The sequence below is a fragment of the Lytechinus pictus genome, chromosome 6 (genome assembly GCF_037042905.1).
Source record: "Lytechinus pictus isolate F3 Inbred chromosome 6, Lp3.0, whole genome shotgun sequence".
NCBI classification, from domain to species: Eukaryota; Metazoa; Echinodermata; class Echinoidea; order Temnopleuroida; family Toxopneustidae; genus Lytechinus; species Lytechinus pictus.
In genome coordinates, this window is record NC_087250.1 from 23,046,927 (window position 1) to 23,065,321 (window position 18,395).

At 34.2% G+C, this 18,395-nt stretch overlaps 1 protein-coding gene across 1 annotated transcript in view; it reads left to right on the forward strand.

Moving 5' to 3' along the window:
• LOC129263098 (sushi, von Willebrand factor type A, EGF and pentraxin domain-containing protein 1-like) overlaps positions 1-18,395 on the forward strand; it is a 51,522-nt gene that overhangs the window by 7,586 nt on the left and 25,541 nt on the right. Inside the window, exons 4-11 of the mRNA XM_064100485.1 lie at positions 6,908-7,099; positions 7,618-7,809; positions 9,233-9,424; positions 10,862-11,053; positions 12,499-12,690; positions 14,134-14,325; positions 15,757-15,948; positions 17,386-17,577. Of these exons, the coding sequence (XP_063956555.1) occupies positions 6,908-7,099; positions 7,618-7,809; positions 9,233-9,424; positions 10,862-11,053; positions 12,499-12,690; positions 14,134-14,325; positions 15,757-15,948; positions 17,386-17,577 (1,536 nt within the window). The remainder of the gene's footprint in view (positions 1-6,907; positions 7,100-7,617; positions 7,810-9,232; positions 9,425-10,861; positions 11,054-12,498; positions 12,691-14,133; positions 14,326-15,756; positions 15,949-17,385; positions 17,578-18,395) is intronic.

Here is an 18,395-nt window from a genome sequence, read left to right on the forward strand (position 1 = left end):
TTGTGAAAGCAGAAAAATCAAAGAATAAGATCAACAAAAGTTTGAGTAAAATAGAACAAGCAATAGAAGAGTTATGAGCATTTGAATGTCGAGATCACTAAAGCTATGGAGATCCTCCCATTGGCAATGCGACCAAGATCTATGATGTCACAGATGAACAACTCTCCCCTTTTGGACACTGAAAATATACCCCGAAACATCTCTTTTTGCTCATTCTAATCATATGACAAACGATTCATCAATGATATAATGTTGTGAAACCTCTGTACTTGTCCTCTCATAAAGAGAACACCTCACCTTGTGACAGACTCTATAAAAGTGAGAATATAAGTGAAATAAGTACTAAAGTAATGAGGGAGTTGTACGTGTGTGACATCACAGATCTTGGTTGCATTGCCAATTGGAGGAACTACATGGCATTAGTGATCTCAATGTTAAAATGCTCATAACTTTCTTATTATTCATTCAATCTTCCTAAAACTTTCAACAATATGTTTCTTCGATTTTTCTCTTTGATATGGATTCAGCTGGTTTCAAGGGTTTCATTCTCCTTTAAGAATTCAATACTTACCACAGCAATACAGCATGGTCAAAGTTTATCGAGCCTGTATAGGGCGATTCCACACTAGAACTTCAAAAATATCATAAATTTCAACATGCTTTCAATAAGTCATGAATGGTGAAATATTTTACTATAATACCTAAATGTTATGAAAATTATGAGTTTTAACCAAAAGTGAAGTCAGATATAGTTGTTTTTGGGGGGAAACAATGGAATTTTCAATATTCAATAATTTTGCTGATTAAATAGTCAAGTACAAACACTGCCTGAAACCATTATTGGAAAAACACGAGAAGATTGAAAATATTGCAGGTCAATGGAATAATGTATCATTAATAATTCCAAATAATATCTACAACCTTTTCATGATCCATAATAGGGGCTTCCTGATTTTTTTCCGAACCTATTTTTGGCAATGTCCCCTACGACACATGAAAAATGCAAAAGTTTTTCTTACAATTTCTCTATCTTTTACCCATGGATGATCGATTTATCCTATAAGGATCTAATTACTGTTCTTCATTTTTCAATAATTGTCCTATTAAAAGTTGTCCCTTACGACTCACAATATAGACTGCATTTCATTGCAGGATTTGGATTCAGAAACTATAAACAGTAGGCCTATTATGATCTAAGTAATTGATTTGACATTAAGTGAACTGAATAGGTACTTTTTTTTTATCTCTATAGAACATGAAATAGGTGATTCTAACCATTTTAATTGACTTCATGTAGGCATATTCTTTTGTGAATCCCTTTAGCTATACTGGTGATTTTGTGAAATGCTATTGTGAAATTATTATAAGATGTTAAAAAAAATATTTACATATCAGTTATCTATTTGGACCTCCCTTGATGATCACTATTTTTCTTATATGCAGTATTGAAACTCCTTACTTTTCTCAAGTCGTTAAAAAAAATCTGGAAAATAAGACAAACCATGTTGTTCCAAAAAAATCTGGCCAAGACAAACCATATAGTTTCATGAAATGCAGAAAAGTTTGAAAAAGTAGAATCGCATTACTTTAGAATTTTTTTTTTTTGGTGGAATTACAAGTGACAGTTGTGACATATATCATCTATATATACATGTACATTTTATATGAAAAATCATAACATTTTAGCCCCATAATTTACATAAACACAGTTTCATTCATTCATTGTTTAAATAGTGTATTGTAAACCATCACTTAATTTACTAAAATATAACTTCACACAAAACCTCAAGTTTTTTAGCTCGTAAAAATGCTGTGAACCATTGTACATTTCCCATCATAAAAAATGATGATATATTGCTCCTGATTGTATGTATATATATAACGGATAGATTTGGTTACTTAAATATATTGTCCTGAATTACTACGTAAGGCTTTTCATTAAAAAGGAAGAATCTAAGGGCAATGCTCCCCTTCTGATTGATAAAAAGTTAATTGTTTTATTCAGGCTGTCCAGTACAACGCGCAAGTGCCTGTTCAACACACAGTGTCCCGTACGACACATTATTTTGTTTATGATATATTGACAGAAATATTCAGCCGATAGCGGTTTCTAACATAATGAATGTCTTTAGTTTGATAGGATTATCATTATCATCAGCCAAATAAAGTGATTGAAGAAGTCAAAGAGACATAAAATAAGAAAGTTTGGCTTCAATTTAGAGATGTCCCGTACAACACATTTTGAGTGTCCCGTACGCCACAATGTTCTCGAAAATTTTAATTTGCTTTATTTATTCATAAATGTTCATTTTGCTTTCTTTCAGACATGTGTTTGTTCTTAGGTAATTCAATATCAATTTGAGTTCAGTTTTTATGAAAATTATCTGTCCAACTCACAGACTCTATAGTACAAACTTGAGGTTTCTAAAAATGCCACTTTTTCTGCGTCCCGTACGACACATTACTATTTTAACCCTAAATCTCCCGGGGTATTTTGATTCTTGTCATTCCCGGGGGGGGGGGGGGGGGCCATTATGTCCCCCTCTTAAAATCTCGGCCGCGGATTGCGTGATCACAACGAAAATCTGCATAATGGTAGAGAATGACGTAATCTACGCAATTGCATTGGTAAATTTCACTGAATTCATATATTTTTATTTTATATGAATTAATTATGCTAATTTATTCATGAAATCATACTTTATGCTCTGATTCACTAAATAAAGCTCCTAGAATGCTATATTTTGGTGAAGCATTCCTAACAATTATGAATGAAAAAAATTCTGGTACCAAGACAGATTTCTTATGTATTTTATTGTTTTTTTAATTTCTTATGTATTTCTTAGTTTTTTACTTTTTGTTTTTTTTATATTTTTTTCGATGGAAATTGTTCCAGACTTAATTCTGATCATAAACAAGGCAAAATTAGTTAAGTTTAATCAGTAAAAGTAGAAATAATGATACATTTATGAATTTTGGCTAAATACACAATTTGCATTGGATTTGTACACGTTTATCACATTTATGAGCAATTTTGGGTCTGACATACACTTTCATAATGTTGCATAATGTCGTAACCACGTACCCGGGCGTCACAAATTTGGTCTCAAAATTTGCGCGAGACTTAAAAGTAAAAAGACAGTGAGCGGCGAGGTCAAAAATTTTGTGCAGCAGATATATCGCGAAAATTGTCGAGGGGGGGGCATTATGGCCCCCCCCCCCCCCCCCCCGGGAGAATTAGGGTTAAATCTGTATTATACAGGATGTGAATTCAAGTCACGTTAAGTATTGGTTTTCCCAACACTCTGGTAGTACTTGATGATGACCTTAAGTTACTGGAATATTTTTTTGTTTTTCTTGTCGAAAAACTGTCAAATGTTCTCTAAATGTCCCGTACCACACGTATGGAATCACCCAATATTACATTTGTCCTTGCATGATCATATTTACTTGAAACTCATACAAAATAACTGGTGATACATGATTATTTTTATATCAAAGTTTCATGATATAAATCTGTAGATCCATACTTTCAAAGTTATGCATTTCCCCGTGCATTTCAAAAATGTAACTTTGGTTAAGATTTCAAATTGATACCACAAGGTCCACAACATGGTCAAAGTTCATTGACTGACCATTTGACCTCGATCATGTGAATCAAAGTACATGGTAATGATGAATGAAAACATTTACGACATCCTGGTGTAACATTAACCTTACTGAAAAGCAAAGTTTGGGCCAAATCATTTGCAAAAAATAATCTGAAATTTAAAATAAGTTTGAGTCAGGTATTTGTAGAAAAGACATAATATTGAATATAAATGATATTTTTCTTTAAAAAATGTTGATTCTTTCGATACCACTGGATTCTTTGACCTCAGAAATGGAGGTTTAGGTGCAAAACTTATGATTCTAGGGCATTGAGAAGCCGAGATATTGCAAAAAAAAAACCTTTCACGGCGGCCATCTTGAAAAATTGAAGATGGCATCCATAGGGGTCGGTGCAAATGAAAACATTGTTTATCTGATAGCTCATACCATGATGTTTCAAAAAATGTTTAGTTTTCAATTTAGTTTTCAATTTATTATATTAATAATTATCATTGTCTTTATTGTTGATATCATTTTCATTATCAAATTATCTTCATACCCGATCGCATTTGCTTTATTTTTTAAATCGTGCAGAAATCAAATGCGGTGCGCCCTCATCTGTTGCAAACGCAGGAGATGTTACCATCGATGAAGGATCAATCGCTGACACTTACTCCCATTCGTGTAATGCTGGTTTTGCTGCGGATGGTGACTTGACTACCACCTGTAATCTTGATGATGGAGGAGACACAGCAAGCTGGTCTCCTGTGGGCAGTTGCGTCGGTAAGGATTTGTCACATTATCTTTCAAATTCAGAGGTTTGCTTTTTAAATTCTGTTTTGCGTTCCAAGTAAACATCATGCGTCAAAGAAACAGAAAAACAAAGAGAACATTTGTTGTGCGTACCATGTACATTAGTGATGTGTTTTTTGACATTAGGGGTGTTGCAAGAAAATATTTTCAATCAGTTGCAAATTTTCTGTTGCAATTTTACTATCAATGGGTCAATTTTATCTGTTGGAAATAACTGAGATTACATTCCTTGTTGCAAGAGGCACTTCAGAAATCAATCAGAAATTTACATGACATACGATCGATTTAGGGACCACAAGTAAACTCGCAATTGATCCCAAGTTTCTTGCAATACCCCGATGGAAATAGATACATCATAACTCTTCTCTCTCTCTTTCACTCCCTTGCCTTGAAATAGCACTTGAATCCCTCAAAGTAGCTCTTCGGCTTCCTGAACACTTTTTGAATCACAGAACTTAAAGGTCAAGTCCACCTCATTAAAATGTTGCTTTGGATCAAAAGAGAAAAATCAGACAAGAATAATGATGAAAATGGAAATGGAGGTTTAGGTGAAAAACTTATGATTCTAGGGCAGCCATTCTCATTTACTTTTTTTGAAGCTCCACATTTCTTGTTGAGAATCTGTAATGCTCCACTATCCATTACGCGAACCAGCAATGTATCAGCGGAGGGGGTCCAGAGGCCCCTGGTGGGGGTCGAGGGGGCAGAGCCCCCAGAAGTTTTGGAATATGAGGCCTTTTAAATTGCCCAGAGGGGCTCTAATTAATATCAACAGAAGAAATACAAATGCCAACAAACTACACAATATTAATATTCAAAGAAAAATGACTAGTGACTTTTTCACATCATACCAATTATTACCATTAGTTCAGACTGTTCTGCACCAGATCCATTGGCTGAAGCAAGTGGCGTAATGAGTAAAAAAAAAATGAGGGGGATAGATATGGCAGCTGAAGCAAAATTGTTGAACTTTTCAATACAAAAATCTATATTTTCACATAATATAAGAAAGTAATACAATATTCCACTCTTTCCCTTTCTTTTTCTCCTTTTTTTTCTTGGCCGTGAAACACTTGGGGGGCCCCAAACTCCACCCCCATCTGTACGCCAGTGGCTGAAGTTACGTTCCCCGATTTTGCAAGGGCTGAAAATTAGGCGTTGCACGCCCCAAACTGCCCCTCTCTCTCTACAACTCGCGTGCAGTATCATTCATTCAGTTCGTGTTAAGCAAGAGTGCATGCAGGCAATCACGGCAGGCAATACATCTGAGCATATTTCACTTTTACAACTTCGGATTTTAATCGGCTTTGGAGACAAGGTTTCTGCTTGTTATGTCCCAAATTCATAATCTTTTATGATCAGGATGTTCTTTGAATATCATATTATTTGATGTTTAACTCTAATAACCAAAACGTATACTCAGGAAATGCAAAATTTCTCGCCGTTGAAACAGAAATCCTACAAACAAGGCTTTCAAATCACTTGTGTGGCACATAAACTATGTACAGCATAGAATAAATAAAAAGGAGAACACCATCGATCCTCCATAATAGGGGTTATCGAGTGCTAAATTGGACAAAATTTGAGGAAATCAATTAGCAATTAAGTGTCAAGTAAAGATTTTTGTTTTCTCTTTGCATTAAAATGATCACCAAATCCTTATTTCCAGGTTACTGGTAGTTACATTTTTTCTCCCCAATTTTTCCTTATTTTTACTTTTTTTTATACCGGCTCCCAAGCGCCACTCAGCAAGGGTCGGTGCGCCACAAGTGGCGCGTGCACCACCATTTGAGAATCCTTGTTCTAGGGTATTTAGAAGCCAAGATATTGCAAAAAAAAACCTTTCACGGCGGCCATCTTGAAAAATCCAAGATGGCAGCTATGTAGGGGTCGGTGCAAATGAAGACATTGTTTATCTGATAGCTCATACCATGACGTTTCCAAAAATGTCTAGTTTTCAATTTCTCCAAAAACATCCAGTTAAATTACATAGTGAAACCTACTACATGTTTAACAGAGAACCTTCCCTGGTAATTTAATGGTGGTTTTGGGGTGGTTGGTCACATTTGGTGTACACATACTTTGTGTAATCATCAAAAAGACTACAACCTGTTTGACCTACAGCATCAGTGGTACTTTGTCTAATATCCTTTCAGTCCTTCCATTTCGTCTAATTCCAAGACGTTGTAATGGAACCGAATTTACGTTACAGCGATTTATCCAAACTTTATCATTACCATCATCATTATAGTACTTATATCGTTGATATCATTACCATCATCATCATTATAGTACTTATATCGTTGATATCATTACCATCATCATTATTAAAGTACTTATGTAGTTGATATCATTACCATCATCATTATTATAGTACTTATGTAGTTGATATCATTACCATCATCATTATTATAGTATTTATATCGTTGATTTTCGTCACCATCATCACTGTAGTTCATATCACACCCGAATGAATATGCTATACTTTTCTCACATTGTTCAGAACTCAAATGTGGAAAGCCCGCAGAGGGCACGAACACAGTAGAAGTTTCCATCACTGAAGGGGCATTAAATGAAGATTTCTTCTACGAGTGCCTTCCTAACTATATTGCGGATGGATCATTAGCAGCGTGGTGCAAGTTGAATGCAAATGATGAAGCTGAATGGATCCCATCGCCTGCTCCTTCATGCAGTGGTAAGGCAGGGCTCCACTCTAACCCTTTTTTCCCCTACTGGTCCAAACTGTTTTTCCATTTTTTACTGGTTTGAACCTAAAATAAACTGGTCCCCAAATAAAAGAAAAACATGAAAAAAACTAAGTTTATTGTATCCCCCGAATTTTGAATTTTGAAGAATGGTAGAGGGCAATAGTAGCCGCCCCCCCACCCAACCCGGCTTGGATAGGGTTAAATTTTACTAGCCTCAACAAAATGAACTCACCAACACTTCTCTTCCTCTTCTTTGTGTTTTCAAATGCATAGAGACTTTATTTGTAATGTGTTATGCGCTATACAAAAACTGACCATTGTTATTATAGTTCATTGTATCATTGTCTTTAACATTATTGATATTTTGTGATTATTGGCATTGCCATCATCCCTTATTATAATAATTTTCATTATTTTATTGATTTTCATTATTACTATTTTTATTGTTAATTTCATTTTCATTGTTTTTCCTGATTGCATTTGGTGTATTTTTCACATTGTGCAGAAATCACATGCAGCAATCCCCCATCTGTTGAAAACGCAGACCTTGATTCCACTCCAGCAGGAACAATTGGTGAAGTTTTAAGTTATTCGTGTAACGATGGCTTCATTCCGGACGGTGACTTGTCTACGACCTGTAATCGTGATGATGGAGGAGACACAGCAAGCTATTCTTCTGTGCCAGGCAAATGCGTCGGTAAGGATTTGTCACATTATCTTTCAGATTGAGAGGTTTGCTTTTTAAATTCTGATTCGTGTTACAAGTAAAAATCATGCGTAAAACAAACAAAAAACATGAACCATGTACATCAGTGGTCTGTTAATTGACATAGAAATAGATACATTTTAACTCCTCTCTCTCTCTCTCATTCTTTCTCTTGCTTTGAAATAACACTTGAATCCCCCAAATTGTATCAAATGAAGAGGAGTTGCAAACTATATGTATATAGCTCTCAGTCTTATACCCTGTTTAGATCTGTCTCTCTCTCGCGTCACACTAAACAATCGTCTGGAACGAACACGGCATAAAATCAATTGTGAAACATTTCTGTTTTTTCATCTTTTCCAACAACTTTGTATTTTTCTAGTTTTATTTTTATCTTTTTTTGTCATAAATTTTCAATGTATCTCCTAGTTTATACATTTTCATCTTTCATTAATTCTTATGTGTATTTTGTTCTCTCCTTCCATTTTCATCTTGAAGATTTGTAACATATTTCTTTAATATGCTTTAACTCCCAAACAAACTCCCAAATTCCCTGGAAAAAAATCGATTCAGATACATGTAACAAAGTCAAAACAGCTCTTAAAACATACTTATTTAAATTGTACCTAGCCTCAACATAATGAACTCACCAACACTTCTCTTCCTTTCCTTTGTTTTCTCAAGTGCATAGAGACTTATTTGTTCTGTGATATGCGCAATACAAAAACTGACCATTATTATTATTATTATTATTATTAGTTGAATTTTGAAGAATGGGAGAGGGCAAGAGTAGTTCCCTTTCATGTAAATGTAAAATTAGAATGATTATTGTTATTTGTGCTACATTGTATTTATTATGATTATTATTATTATCTCTACTCTAATTATCATTGGTATTATAATTTCACTATTTTGATAATTTTTTGCTAAAACTTTATTTTTAATCATTACCATTATTGTGTGATTATCATCATCATCCTTTATTATCATCATTATTGTAGTCATTTTATCATTACCAGCATCATTATTATAGTACTTGGGGCGTTGTGGTCTAGTGGTTAAGACTCTCGTCTTTCAATCTGAAGGACGTGGGTTCGATTCCAAGCTATGGCGTGTTTTCCTTCAGCAAGAAATTTATCCACATTGTGCTGCACTCAACCCAGGGTACCGGCAGGAAGCAATTCCTGAAAAAGCAGTGAGCACCGGAATCAGTAGACTATATGTAGCTTAGCCGGGGTGATATAGGAGCGCCTAGAGCACTTAGGAAGGTGGATATGTGCACTAAACAAATCCTATATTATTATTTATTTATAATTTTATTACTTATATCGTTGATATCATTTTCGTCATCATAATCATTGTAGTTCATATCACACCCGAATGAATATGCTATGCTTTTTTTCACATTGTGCAGAACCCACATGCAGCAATCCCCCATCTGTTGAAAACGCAGACCTTGATTCCACTCCAGCAGGAACAATTGGTGAAGTTTTAAGTTATTCGTGTAACGATGGCTTCATTTCGGACGGTGACTTGTCTACGACCTGTAATCGTGATGATGGAGGAGACACAGCAAGCTATTCTTCTGTGCCAGGCAAATGCGTCGGTAAGGATTTGTCACATTATCTTTCAGATTGAGAGGTTTGCTTTTTAAATTCTGATTCGTGTTACAAGTAAAAATCATGCGTAAAACAAACAAAAAAACGTGAACCATGTACATCAGTGGTCTGTTAATTGACATACTGTAGAAATAGATACATTTTAACTCCTCTCTCTCTCATTCTTTCTTTCTCTTGCTTTGAAATAACACTTGAATCCCCCAAATTGTATCAAATGAAGAGGAGTTGCAAGCTACATGTATATAGCTCTCAGTCTTATACCCTGTTTAGATCTGTCTCTCTCTCGCGTCACACTAAACAATCGTCTGGAACGAACACGGCATAAAATCAATTGTGAAACATTTCTGTTTTTTCATCTTTTCCAACAACTTTGTATTTTTCTAGTTTTTATTTTTATCTTTTTTTGTCATAAATTTTCAATGTATCTCCTAGTTTATACATTTTCATCTTTTATTAATTCTTATGTGTATTTTGTTCTCTCCTTCCATTTTCATCTTGAAGATTTGTAACATATTTCTTTAATATGCTTTAACTCCCAAACAAACTCCCAAATTCCCTGGAAAAAAATCGATTCAGATACATGTAACAAAGTCAAAACAGCTCTTAAAACATACTTATTTAAATTGTACCTAGCCTCAACATAATGAACTCACCAACACTTCTCTTCCTTTCCTTTGTTTTCTCAAGTGCATAGAGACTTATTTGTTCTGTGATATGCGCAATACAAAAACTGACCATTATTATTATTATTATTATTATTATTATTAGTTGAATTTTGAAGAATGGGAGAGGGCAAGAGTAGTTCCCTTTCATGTAAATGTAAAATTAGAATGATTATTGTTATTTGTGCTACATTGTATTTATTATGATTATTATTATTATCTCTACTCTAATTATCATTGGTATTATAATTTCACTATTTTGATAATTTTTTGCTAAAACTTTATTTTTAATCATTACCATTATTGTGTGATTATCATCATCATCCTTTATTATCATCATTATTGTAGTCATTTTATCATTACCAGCATCATTATTATAGTACTTGGGGCGTTGTGGTCTAGTGGTTAAGACTCTCGTCTTTCAATCTGAAGGACGTGGGTTCGATTCCAAGCTATGGCGTGTTTTCCTTCAGCAAGAAATTTATCCACATTGTGCTGCACTCAACCCAGGGTACCGGCAGGAAGCAATTCCTGAAAAAGCAGTGAGCACCGGAATCAGTAGACTATATGTAGCTTAGCCGGGGTGATATAGGAGCGCCTAGAGCACTTAGGAAGGTGGATATGTGCACTATACAAATCCTATATTATTATTTATTTATAATTTTATTACTTATATCGTTGATATCATTTTCGTCATCATAATCATTGTAGTTCATATCACACCCGAATGAATATGCTATGCTTTTTTTTCACATTGTGCAGAACCCACATGCAGCAATCCCCCATCTGTTGAAAACGCAGACCTTGATTCCACTCCAGCAGGAACAATTGGTGAAGTTTTAAGTTATTCGTGTAACGATGGCTTCATTCCGGACGGTGACTTGTCTACGACCTGTAATCGTGATGATGGAGGAGACACAGCAAGCTATTCTTCTGTGCCAGGCAAATGCGTCGGTAAGGATTTGTCACATTATCTTTCAGATTGAGAGGTTTGCTTTTTAAATTCTGATTCGTGTTACAAGTAAAAATCATGCGTAAAACAAACAAAAAACATGAACCATGTACATCAGTGGTCTGTTAATTGACATACTGTAGAAATAGATACATTTTAACTCCTCTCTCTCTCTCTCATCCTTTCTCTTGCTTTGAAATAACACTTGAATCCCCCAAATTGTATCAAATGAAGAGGAGTTGCAAACTATATGTATATAGCTCTCAGTCTTATACCCTGTTTAGATCTGTCTCTCTCTTGCGTCACACTAAACAATCATCTGGAACGAACACGGCATAAAATCAATTGTGAAACATTTCTGTTTTTTCATCTTTTCCAACAACTTTGTATTTTTCTAGTTTTATTTTTATCTTTTTTTGTCATAAATTTTCAATGTATCTCCTAGTTTATACATTTTCATCTTTCATTAATTCTTATGTGTATTTTGTTCTCTCCTTCCATTTTCATCTTGAAGATTTGTAACATATTTCTTTAATATGCTTTAACTCCCAAACAAACTCCCAAATTCCCTGGAAAAAAATCGATTCAGATACATGTAACAAAGTCAAAACAGCTCTTAAAACATACTTATTTAAATTGTACCTAGCCTCAACATAATGAACTCACCAACACTTCTCTTCCTTTCCTTTGTTTTCTCAAGTGCATAGAGACTTATTTGTTCTGTGATATGCGCAATACAAAAACTGACCATTATTATTATTATTATTATTATTATTATTAGTTGAATTTTGAAGAATGGGAGAGGGCAAGAGTAGTTCCCTTTCATGTAAATGTAAAATTAGAATGATTATTGTTATTTGTGCTACATTGTATTTATTATGATTATTATTATTATCTCTACTCTAATTATCATTGGTATTATAATTTCACTATTTTTATAATTTTTTGCTAAAACTTTATTTTTAATCATTACCATTATTGTGTGATTATCATCATCATCCTTTATTATCATCATTATTGTAGTCATTTTATCATTACCAGCATCATTATTATAGTATTTGGGGCGTTGTAGTCTAGTGGTTAAGACTCTCGTCTTTCAATCTGAAGGACGTGGGTTCGATTCCAAGCCATTGCATGTTTTCCTTCAGCAAGAAATTTATCCACATTGTGCTACACTCAACCCAGGGTACCGGCAGGAAGCAATTCCTGAAAAAGCAGTGAGCACCGGAATCAGTAGACTATATGTAGCTTAGCCGGGGTGATATAGGAGCGCCTAGAGCACTTACATGTAGGAAGGTGGATATGTGCACTATACAAGTCCTATATTATTATTTATTTATCATTTTATTACTTGTATCGTTGATATCATTTTCGTCATCATAATCATTGTAGTTCATATCACACCCGAATGAATATCATATGCTATGCTTTTATTCACATTGTGCAGAACCCACATGCAGCAATCCCCCATCTGTTGAAAACGCAGCCCTTGATTCCACTCTAGCAGGAACAATTGGTGAAGTTTTAAGTTATTCGTGTAACGATGGCTTCATTCCGGACGGTGACTTGTCTACGACCTGTAATCGTGATGATGGAGGAGACACAGCAAGCTATTCTTCTGTGCCAGGCAAATGCGTCGGTAAGGATTTGTCACATTATCTTTCAGATTGAGAGGTTTGCTTTTTAAATTCTGATTCGTGTTACAAGTAAAAATCATGCGTAAAAAAAACAAAAAAACGTGAACCATGTACATCAGTGGTCTGTTAATTGACATACTGTAGAAATAGATACATTTTAACTCCTCTCTCTCTCTCTCTCTCTCTTTCTTTCTCTTGCTTTGAAATAACACTTGAATCCCCCAAATTGTATCAAATGAAGAGGAGTTGCAAGCTACATGTTTATAGCTCTCAGTCTTATACCCCGTTTAGATCTGTCTCTCTCTCGCGTCACACTAAACAATCATCTGGAACGAACATGGCATGAAATCAATTGTGAAACATTTCTGTTTTTTCATCTTTTCCAACAACTATGTATTTTTCTAGTTTTATTTTTATCTTTTTTTGTCTTAAATTTTCACTGTATCTCCTAGTTTATACATTTTCATCTTTTATTAATTCTTATGTGTATTTTGTTCTCTCATTCTGTTTTCATCTTGAAGATTTCTAACATATTTCTTTAATATGCTTTAACTCCCAAACAAACTCCCAAAATCCCTGGAAAAAAATTGATTCAGATACATGTAACAAAGTCAAAACAGCTCTTAAAACATACTTATTTAAATTGTACCTAGCCTCAACATAATGAGCTCACCAACACTTCTCCTCCTTTCCTTTGTTTTCTCAAGTGCATAGAGACTTATTTGTTCTGTGATATGCGCAATACAAAAACTGACCATTTTTATTATTATTATTATTATTATTAGGTGAATTTTGAAGAATGGGAGAGGGCAATAGTAGTTCCCTTTCATGTAAATGTAAAATTAGAATGATTATTGTTATTTGTGCTACATTGTATTTATTATGATTATTATTATTATCTCTACTCTAATTATCATTGGTATTATAATTTCACTATTTTGATAATTTTTTGCTAAAACTTTATTTTTAATCATTACCATTATTGTGTGATTATCATCATCATCCTTTATTATCATCATTATTGTAGTCATTTTATCATTACCAGCATCATTATTATAGTATTTGGGGCGTTGTAGTCTAGTGGTTAAGACTCTCGTCTTTCAATCTGAAGGACGTGGGTTCGATTCCAAGCCATTGCATGTTTTCCTTCAGCAAGAAATTTATCCACATTGTGCTACACTCAACCCAGGGTACCGGCAGGAAGCAATTCCTGAAAAAGCAGTGAGCACCGGAATCAGTAGACTATATGTAGCTTAGCCGGGGTGATATAGGAGCGCCTAGAGCACTTAGGAAGGTGGATATGTGCACTATACAAGTCCTATATTATTATTTATTTATCATTTTATTACTTGTATCGTTGATATCATTTTCGTCATCATAATCATTGTAGTTCATATCACACCCGAATGAATATCATATGCTATGCTTTTATTCACATTGTGCAGAACCCACATGCAGCAATCCCCCATCTGTTGAAAACGCAGCCCTTGATTCCACTCCAGCAGGAACAATTGGTGAAGTTTTAAGTTATTCGTGTAACGATGGCTTCATTCCGGACGGTGACTTGACTACGACCTGTAATCGTGATGATGGAGGAGACACAGCAAGCTATTCTTCTGTGCCAGGCAAATGCGTCGGTAAGGATTTGTCACATTATCTTTCAGATTGAGAGGTTTTCTTTTTAAATTCTGATTCGTGTTACAAGTAAAAATCATGCGTAAAACAAACAAAAAAACGTGAACCATGTACATCAGTGGTCTGTTAATTGACATACTGTAGAAATAGATACATTTTAACTCCTCTCTCTCTCATTCTTTCTTTTTCTTGCTTTGAAATAACACTTGAATCCCCCAAATTGTATCAAATTAAGAGGAGTTGCAAGCTACATGTATATAGCTCTCAGTCTTATACCCCGTTTAGATCTGTCTCTCTCTCGCGTCACACTAAACAATCATCTGGAACGAACATGGCATAAAATCAATTGTGAAACATTTCTGTTTTTTCATCTTTTCCAACAACTATGTATTTTTCTAGTTTTATTTTTATATTTTTTTTTCATAAATTTTCAATTTATCTCCTAGTTTATACATTTTCATCTTTTATTAATTCTTATGTGTATTTTGTTCTCTCCTTCCGTTTTCATCTTGAAGATTTCTAACGTATTTCTATAATATGCTTTAACTCCCAAACAAACTCCCAAAATCCCTGGAAAAAAATTGATTCAGATACATGTAACAAAGTCAAAACAGCTCTTAAAACATACTTATTTAAATTGTACCTAGCCTCAACATAATGAGCTCACCAACACTTCTCTTCCTTTCCTTTGTTTTCTCAAGTGCATAGAGACTTATTTGTTCTGTAATATGCGCAATACAAAAACTGACCATTATTAGTATTTTTATTATTATTAGGTGAATTTTGAAGAATGGGAGAGGGCAAGAGTAGTTCCCTTTCATGTTAATGTAAAATTAGAATGATTATTGTTATTTGTGCTACATTGTATTTATTATGATTATTATTATTATCTCTACTCTAATTATCATTGGTATTATAATTTCACTATTTTTATAATTTTTAGCTAAAACTTTATTTTTAATCATTACCATTATTGTGTGATTATCATCATCATCCTTTATCATCATTATTGTAGTCATTTTATCATTACCAGCATCATTATCATAGTACTTGGGGCATTGTGGTCTAGTGGTTAAGACTCTCGTCTTTCAATCTGAAGGACGTGGGTTCGATTCCAAGCTATGGCGTGTTTTCCTTCAGCAAGAAATTTATCCACATTGTGCTGCACTCAACCCAGGGTACCGGCAGGAAGCAATTCCTGAAAAAGCAGTGAGCACTGGAATCAGTAGACTATATGTAGCTTTGCCGGGGTGATATAGGAGCGCCTAGAGCACTTAGGAAGGTGGATATGTGCACTATACAAATCCTATATTATTATTTATTTATCATTTTATTACTTATATCGTTGATATCATTTTCGTCATCATAATCATTGTAGTTCATATCACACCCGAATGAATATCATATGCTATGCTTTTATTCACATTGTGCAGAACCCACATGCAGCAATCCCCCATCTGTTGAAAACGCAGCCCTTGATTCCACTCCAGCAGGAACAATTGGTGAAGTTTTAAGTTATTCGTGTAACGATGGCTTCATTCCGGACGGTGACTTGACTACGACCTGTAATCGTGATGATGGAGGAGACACAGCAAGCTATTCTTCTGTGCCAGGCAAATGCGTCGGTAAGGATTTGTCACATTATCTTTCAGATTGAGAGGTTTGCTTTTTAAATTCTGATTCGTGTTACAAGTAAAAATCATGCGTAAAACAAACAAAAAAACGTGAACCATGTACATCAGTGGTCTGTTAATTGACATACTGTAGAAATAGATACATTTTAACTCCTCTCTCTCTCATTCTTTCTTTTTCTTGCTTTGAAATAACACTTGAATCCCCCAAATTGTATCAAATTAAGAGGAGTTGCAAGCTACATGTATATAGCTCTCAGTCTTATACCCCGTTTAGATCTGTCTCTCTCTCGCGTCACACTAAACAATCATCTGGAAAAAACATGGCATAAAATCAATTGTGAAACATTTCTGTTTTTTCATCTTTTCCAACAACTATGTATTTTTCTAGTTTTATTTTTATATTTTTTTTCATAAATTTTCAATTTATCTCCTAGTTTATACATTTTCATCTTTTATTAATTCTTATGTGTATTTTGTTCTCTCCTTCCGTTTTCATCTTGAAGATTTCTAACGTATTTCTATAATATGCTTTAACTCCCAAACAAACTCCCAAATTCCCTGGAAAAAAATTGATTCAGATACAATGTACATGTAACAAAGTCAAAACAGCTCTTAAAGCATACTTATTTAAATTGTACCTAGCCTCAACATAATGAACTCACCAACACTTCTCTTCCTTTCCTTTGTTTTCTCAAGTGCATAGAGACTTATTTGTTCTGTAATATGCGCAATACAAAAACTGACCATTATTAGTATTTTTATTATTATTAGGTGAATTTTGAAGAATGGGAGAGGGCAAGAGTAGTTCCCTTTCATGTTAATGTAAAATTAGAATGATTATTGTTATTTGTGCTACATTGTATTTATTATGATTATTATTATTATCTCTACTCTAATTATCATTGGTATTATAATTTCACTATTTTTATAATTTTTAGCTAAAACTTTATTTTTAATCATTACCATTATTGTGTGATTATCATCATCATCCTTTATCATCATTATTGTAGTCATTTTATCATTACCAGCATCATTATCATAGTACTTGGGGCATTGTGGTCTAGTGGTTAAGACTCTCGTCTTTCAATCTGAAGGACGTGGGTTCGATTCCAAGCTATGGCGTGTTTTCCTTCAGCAAGAAATTTATCCACATTGTGCTGCACTCAACCCAGGGTACCGGCAGGAAGCAATTCCTGAAAATGCAGTGAGCACTGGAATCAGTAGACTATATGTAGCTTAGCCGGGGTGATATAGGAGCGCCTAGAGCACTTAGGAAGGTGGATATGTGCACTATACAAATCCTATATTATTATTTATTTATCATTTTATTACTTATATCGTTGATATCATTTTCGTCATCATAATCATTGTAGTTCATATCACACCCGAATGAATATCATATGCTATGCTTTTATTCACATTGTGCAGAACCCACATGCAGCAATCCCCCATCTGTTGAAAACGCAGCCCTTGATTCCACTCCAGCAGGAACAATTGGTGAAGTTTTAAGTTATTCGTGTAACGATGGCTTCATTCCAGACGGTGACTTGACTACGACCTGTAATCGTGATGATGGAGGAGACACAGCAAGCTATTCTTCTGTGCCAGGCAAATGCGTCGGTAAGGATTTGTCACATTATCTTTCAGATTGAGAGGTTTGCTTTTTAAATTCTGATTCGTGTTACAAGTAAAAATCATGCGTAAAACAAACAAAAAAACGTGAACCATGTACATCAGTGGTCTGTTAATTGACATACTGTAGAAATAGATACATTTTAACTCCTCTCTCTCTCATTCTTTCTTTTTCTTGCTTTGAAATAACACTTGAATCCCCCAAATTGTATCAAATTAAGAGGAGTTGCAAGCTACATGTATATAGCTCTCAGTCTTATACCCCGTTTAGATCTGTCTCTCTCTCGCGTCACACTAAACAATCATCTGGAAAAAACATGGCATAAAATCAATTGTGAAACATTTCTGTTTTTTCATCTTTTCCAACAACTATGTATTTTTCTAGTTTTATTTTTATATTTTTTTTCATAAATTTTCAATTTATCTCCTAGTTTATACATTTTCATCTTTTATTAATTCTTATGTGTATTTTGTTCTCTCCTTCCGTTTTCATCTTGAAGATTTCTAACGTATTTCTATAATATGCTTTAACTCCCAAACAAACTCCCAAATTCCCTGGAAAAAAATTGATTCAGATACAATGTACATGTAACAAAGTCAAAACAGCTCTTAAAGCATACTTATTTAAATTGTACCTAGCCTCAACATAATGAACTCACCAACACTTCTCTTCCTTTCCTTTGTTTTCTCAAGTGCATAGAGACTTATTTGTTCTGTAATATGCGCAATACAAAAACTGACCATTATTAGTATTTTTATTATTATTAGGTGAATTTTGAAGAATGGGAGAGGGCAAGAGTAGTTCC